The sequence below is a fragment of the Girardinichthys multiradiatus genome, chromosome Y, assembly GCF_021462225.1.
Source record: "Girardinichthys multiradiatus isolate DD_20200921_A chromosome Y, DD_fGirMul_XY1, whole genome shotgun sequence".
NCBI classification, from domain to species: domain Eukaryota; kingdom Metazoa; phylum Chordata; class Actinopteri; order Cyprinodontiformes; family Goodeidae; genus Girardinichthys; species Girardinichthys multiradiatus.
In genome coordinates this window covers 27,577,139-27,583,566 of record NC_061818.1, presented here as the reverse complement: position 1 = coordinate 27,583,566, position 6,428 = coordinate 27,577,139, and the positions used below count along the sequence as shown (strand labels likewise).

The following is a 6,428-nucleotide window of genomic DNA, read 5'->3' as shown; positions in this document are numbered from 1 at the left end:
AATGTGGTGGCAACAACTGCTAACAACTCTACAGTCACTGGCAATTAAGGACATGCCACTGAATCTCATTCAGATTTAATTCAAAACTTTAACTAGGCCACTCTAAAGCCTTTATTTATTGAGCCATTAATAGATGGATTTGCTGGTGTGATTTGGATCATTATCCTCCTGCATAACTTAAGGGAACTTGAGCTTAGCATCATTAACTAACAGATGGGTGTTCATGGATCAGTCGATTATACCTGGTTGTCCAGGTCCTGGAGAAGCAAAACAGATGGAGCCATGACGTATGGTTTGTGCGACCAGCCAGCCTGAGCCGAATTCAGAATATTCACAAATCATTTCCAACAGAGTAAGAAGGTGAGATATACAATTTAAATTTGAAACATATGCACAACCAACAACAAGATTGCTACACTAAGTTTGTTCTCTGTAATTGTTTCAGAAAGAAATGGAATGAGGAGAAACCTGAAGCGGATTTTATGCACATGATTGATGCCGTTGATGTCATACGACACCTTTTCTCATCCAGCACTACAGCGTTGTTTGTTTTTTAACTAATAGCCGTGCGTGATAACGTCATATCCACTTGGAATTGTCTTCGCTGGTTTTTCGCCAAAAATGTTTTGTGACAGAGGCTAAGTGCTTTGATTTCTATATATTAACGTGGAATCTCTTTTTTTTAATAGATTTTTTAGCCTACTTCATGTGGTTGGATAAATTCTATTTGAGTAAATAACAACCTGAAGATTTAAGATAAATATTTTATGTGAGAAATCTTGCACCCTTGGGTGCCCCCAGCTGGCCTGGGAGCCCTAAACAGCAGCTTGTTTTGCTTAAGCCTTTGGCAGATTCTAGCTCACTTAGATCCAGAGATTAGGTCCAACCAAACCATTTACACTCATACCCTCTCTCAGTCTCTTTAACCAAAGCTTATGCTCATGCAACCATGCAGCATATTTAACTAAGTAATACAGCATTGTTTAGAGAGAGAGAATACAACAAATACATCAATACACAGGGCTCCTGCCAGGGCATTTTATGGGGCATCTGTTTTCCATTCTTTTACTCGGCCCAAAGAGCTGGCAGGCTGCCGTGCCGCTGCGGCCAATCTCTTTCAGCCAGAGTTGAGGTATGCAATCTGCATTGGGCTCCATTTTATTGGAGCACACAACATCCTGGCTGAGCATCATCTTGTCCTTTCATAAGACTTGATGTACATCTATCAGAACAAAGAAAAAAGAAGACGCGGAACTTTGCTGGAGAGCAGTATTGCACCTCTCAGTGCTTTGTGCTTTTCTGTGTATTTTTGTGTTCTTTTTAGTCTCGTCTGTTTCATCTGTTACACCTTAGCTAATGTTCTGATCCATGGCCCTTCTTCTCTCCTTTTTATTTGCTTGCCTGTATCCTCTCTTTTCTTTTCTTTTCTTTTGTCGTGGTAAGCTATTGGAGTACCTATGGGATCTCATTAAGCCTCTAGCTTCAAATAAATAAAGCAAACTGCCGAAACAAAATGAGGGATCTATATATTATACAAATCTGAGCTGTAATGAGCCTCCTTCTCCCTGTTCTGACACCTCCCTGACACTCTGTCCTCCCTAAGCATTACTGGCTACTTCTGCCTGGTAAATTAATTTCCATTAGGCTTTATCGGCATAACTGAGGCATTCTGATTGTGCCAAGGCTTTAGAGGAAAACAGAAAAATAACATGCAGGATTGTATCTGCCTGTCTTCGTTGCTTTCCCAGCCTACTCCTCCGCTGCCAGAGTGCAACCAGCTACAGCCAGCAAAAAAACAAATTATCTCCAGTGTTTTTTTGGTCACAGGAAACAAGAAATTGCTTGGTTATATTTTTCTAATGTCCATCTGCACGATCACTGAAACAGAGAATATTAATATTTTTGTACCTTTAATAATGAAAATATGCCAGCATGGATTGGTTGCAGGCTCTGCTGTCTTTCCCCAGCTGGTTTTTACTTTCTTCCCTCTTTCCCTTTTTTTTCTGTCATTACACCACTTCCCTGTTCTCTTTGTCCAGTTAAGGTATTTACATGTATTTGTTGAGCACTGCAAGTCTTGGTATTTTACCCTCTTGTGTAATAATCTTTTTCAGCTCATCATTTGCTGCTGTATTCTTTATCCTTGGGCAATAGAAGATCTGTTAGTGATCCAGGAAGTCCTCTCGAGCACTGGAAGAGGAGACTCTTGACCTGCTTTTGCAAGGGTTGGCTTTGTTACACACAGATGAACTAAGAAATGAAAATGTGTGGGTCCCAGAGCCAAGATGAGCATCTTGGGAAAATATCTTATTATATTAATCGATCAACCCCAGAGGATGAGTACCACTAGTGTTCTGGTGCTCCAAAGACTTCCACTGATGTCGTTTGTGAAAGTGGAGAGTTGGGGGGAGACAGGAAACAGAGAGATGGGAGAAGGCAACAGAGGAAAAAAAAACAGAAGGATAAAAGAAATCTTGATTTTGTCTGAGAGAGTATTGATTTTTTCCTCTGGGTTGGCCATGTGAGCATAGCCTGTTATTAGTTCAGAAACAACAAAAAAAATGGTATAGCCGACTTGTGTGTTTATTGATGTGTGTATCCACATGCAATGTGATTGTGCTTTCTCTCAAAGTAAGTTAATGCGGCCTCAGTAACATAACTTGTGTATGCACAAGCATTTTGTACTATGAATGTGTTTGTGTCAGTACTGACTGTTTTAGTGGAGGCCTTGCTTTTGGACAGCACCTCATCCCCGTGTGCTATAGAGGCCCTGGGTATCTGGAGATGTTGAGATTAGAGGCAGTGTAAAGTGATGATTACACACTGTCTTCGCTCTAATGATCTCCACTGTTTGTTCGTCTTATCAGTTGCGGTGCACTGGATTCCATGACTGTTGCTGTTATGAGATAACACACAGATTACACCCATACCTCTGGCCTTCCAGTCCCTCAACTCCAACCAGCACACCAGTCAGAAAGAGGGCAAACAAACCCTCTGGGGGAAACGGGAAAGAAATGGACATACAGTGTAGGAAATACATAGACGGAAAGAGTGACTCACAGGGCTGACCTCTAGAGTCCATAGAAGCATTAGCCAGAGTGCTCATTGTTCACCGAGACAATACACTGACCCCCCGGAGAGTCCTCAGTCTGCAGTACAATGTACCCACACAGCCACAGCATATTAACAGAGGGAGCATTGGGTGGAAGCAGTGATAAGGCGTCCAATGTGCTGTGGCGTACTATGTGGTGTAAGTGTACATTTTGTGGCTATTGGGGAGAAGTATAAGGTCATTAGTGTCAATGTGTGTGTGTGTGTGTGTTTGAGAGTGTATGGTATATATTTACTTCAGAAAGAAAATCTTGTACTCGGTTTCAAGTGGTGCAGTGTTCTATGAAATAAAGTATCTCATGTCATTATGGTTATGTGCTTTTGATAAAGTGAGAATGCAAAGATTTTTAAGCTTAAGTGTGTTTGCCTGAATATGACACTGTGCACAAGAGAATACAGTTTGTGTGTGTCAGCATGTATGTGTGTGTATGTGTGCACTTCTCTCCATGCCCGCATGCCACCCTGATCTCCCCATTACAAGGTCGATTAAGCCACTAATCCCCAAAATACACGCGTCCAACAGCACGACACTGAAAAAAATGGCTGAATCTTCCCTTCCTTGTTGCTCGTAGCTCAAGCTACACACCAGCACAGTCTGCTACAGAGCATGAGCACGGAAATGTGTTTTACCTCCATAACCACACAGGCAAGGGATTAACAAGAACCTTAAACCCCGGAAACTACTTTTACACCCTGTGGCTTCATAGGAAACGAATGAATACCCTGCCACAGTGACACAGCAGGATCAGGAATGCTGTGTATCAGATAGTTTTATGTTCATTGAAATTCATAGGTAGATTGATTTTTAGAATTGCTTCAGCATAAGTGACAGTAAAATATGACAACTGGAAAAAACAAGATGCTACAGACGAACAGTATTTAAGAACTAGAAAATTTCGGAAGAAATTTAGACGGGGCCTGCCTCTTGGTGCGTTTTGCTCCGACCAGAGCTTGCTATTTTTTTATTGTCTATGCTATTGTCTATGCTATTATCAGCTTAAAATATGACTAGTAACTCTGGAAGACTGAGGCTTTTATTTTGAAATTTTCAGTAAGCCTTATTTTAAAAGGCCAACACTGGGTGAGCTCCAACATAGTGTGAAGCCCAGTCCTGAAAAGATCTATTGTTTAAAATGCAAAGGCTTTTATTTTGTAGAGCATGTTTTGTCTTATTTTGAAAGTCCAGCATGGTTGTCCCTTCAGGTCTGGGTTAGTTCCATTAGTTATACAGAACCTGTTTGCTATTTCAAAATCATTTTCTATGCTCTTTTCAGCTCTCAAAATCCATAGTAACTATGGGGGGTTGAGGCTTTTATTTTGAAAGTTTCAGTAACCCATTTTTCAAAGGAGCAGCATAGTCCCATTTCCAACACTGGGTGAACTCCAACAGTAGTGTAATGCCCAGTTCTGGAATGATCTATTGTTTAAAATGTAAAGGCTTTTATTTTGTAGAGCATGTTTTGTCTTATTGTGAAAACGTAGTATGGGTGTCCTTTCAGGTCTGGGTTAGTTGCATTGGTTAAATAGAACCCGCTTGCTATTTAAAAATACTTTTCTATGCTCTTGTGAGCGCACAAAATCCATAGTAACTATGGGGGCTTGAGGCTTTTATTTTGAAAGTTTCAGTAGGCTTTATTTTAAAAGGCCAACATGGTCCTATTTCCAATACTGGGGGAGCTCCAACAGTAGTGTGAAGCCCACTCCTGCAATCATCTATTGTTTAAAGGCTTTTATTTTATAGAGCAGATTTTGTCTTATTTTGAAAATCAAGCATGGTTGTCCTTTCAGGTCTGGGTTATTTCTATTAGTTATATAGAACATGCTTGCTATTCTAAAACAATTGTGTATGTTATTATAAGCTTTAAATAATCATTAGTAAGCATGGAGGGTTGATGAAAGAAATTGACCTTTAGGGTCAATCACTGTTGTCTGGGTGTTGGAACAGCAGTACATGCTGTTTAAGTTCCCCACACAACATGGCCGCCATGTAGTTGCCCCCTATGAAGCTGGTCAAAGGGTTAGGTGTCAGGTCAGGTTTAAGCCATAGAAATGAATGAATATCAATGAAAGTCAATGCAAAGTCCTCAGAAAGATAGTAATCCATGCATGTGTGTGTGGGTGTGTGTCTGTGTGTGAGTGTGTGTGTCTGTGTGTGGGTGTGTGTGTGTGTCTGTGTGTGTGTGGGTGTGAGTGTGTGTGTCTGAGTGTGAGACACAGAGAGGCAGAAAGAAAGACAGAATCCCATCCAGACATATACAGTAGGAGATACACAGAGCTATAAATAGAACAGTGAGGAATGAATCAGCCAATCAGCAAAGAGCGTCAGTGTAACTTGACACCTGCTGTTTCTCACTCACGCAGCACCTCTCTCTCTGTCTCCCCTGGTCTAGGCTTTATAACATGGAGGCGCATGCTCCCGAACAACTGGCCATAACTCTGAAACCGTAGGGGCGATCGATGTCATTCTTGGACCGTTTTTATCAGAACGGACAGGGGAACATTAATATTCATCCTTTATTAGTGAAAATATAATAATAAAGACACAACACTGGGTGAAAAGTAAGGGAAAATGGAGAAAAAGGCAAAAATGCCTCATATATGTCTCATGACAACAAAACCTATAAAAACACACTAGCTTTATATAAACACGCATCAGGTTTAACAATCCTAACCATTTTAAATCATATTTCACCGTGATAAAGCAGCTAAACACGATATTTTACAGAGAAAGGACACACACGTCTTACCTAGACCGGAGCAGACTCAGAAGGGGGAAGATTCCAGAAGCTTGACCGGGACATAGCGCAGCATCAGCCAATCAGAGAGCGACATCTGGGAAGATTCCAGAAGCTTGACCGGGACATAGCGCAGCATCAGCCAATCAGAGAGCGACATCTGTCAGGGCTATAAAGTTGTTGATGGATTTAACTTTTCAAAAAACTAATTTTAAAATTAAATAAACTGTAATAAAATCTTTATAGGAAATAAATAAACTTTAAAACATTATAAAAACGAAAAAAAAAACGTATTTTTTTTATAGATTGAGCCAGTGTGTTTACCCAGCTAGAGCTCATGACGTCACAGACATGAGTACAACATTACATGGTCTAAAATCACACCTAAATGCTTCTGGTATTTAATGGATCTCCTACAAAACTGATGCTCTGTACTTATTTTAAATGTAGATTTGTAGTTTGTAATTAACAGTGTGCTCCTCTTTTTAATCCATGCAGAAATATCAGCTCCAATTACTGATTGTTACGTTCATCCTCTTGAAGGATACCAGAATCATAAATATGATTTCTCAGTTAAACTTG

At 40.4% G+C, this 6,428-nt stretch overlaps 1 protein-coding gene across 2 annotated transcripts in view; it reads right to left on the bottom strand.

Moving 5' to 3' along the window:
• Nucleotides 1-5,857: 5,857 nt before the first annotated feature.
• Nucleotides 5,858-6,428, bottom strand: part of LOC124864970 — a 458,718-nt gene continuing 458,147 nt past the window's right edge. For both annotated transcript variants that reach the window (XM_047359924.1, XM_047359925.1), the window contains one exon: nucleotides 5,858-6,015. In XM_047359924.1, coding sequence (XP_047215880.1) covers nucleotides 5,993-6,015 — 23 coding nt within the window. In that variant the 3' untranslated portion in view covers nucleotides 5,858-5,992. The remainder of the gene's footprint in view (nucleotides 6,016-6,428) is intronic.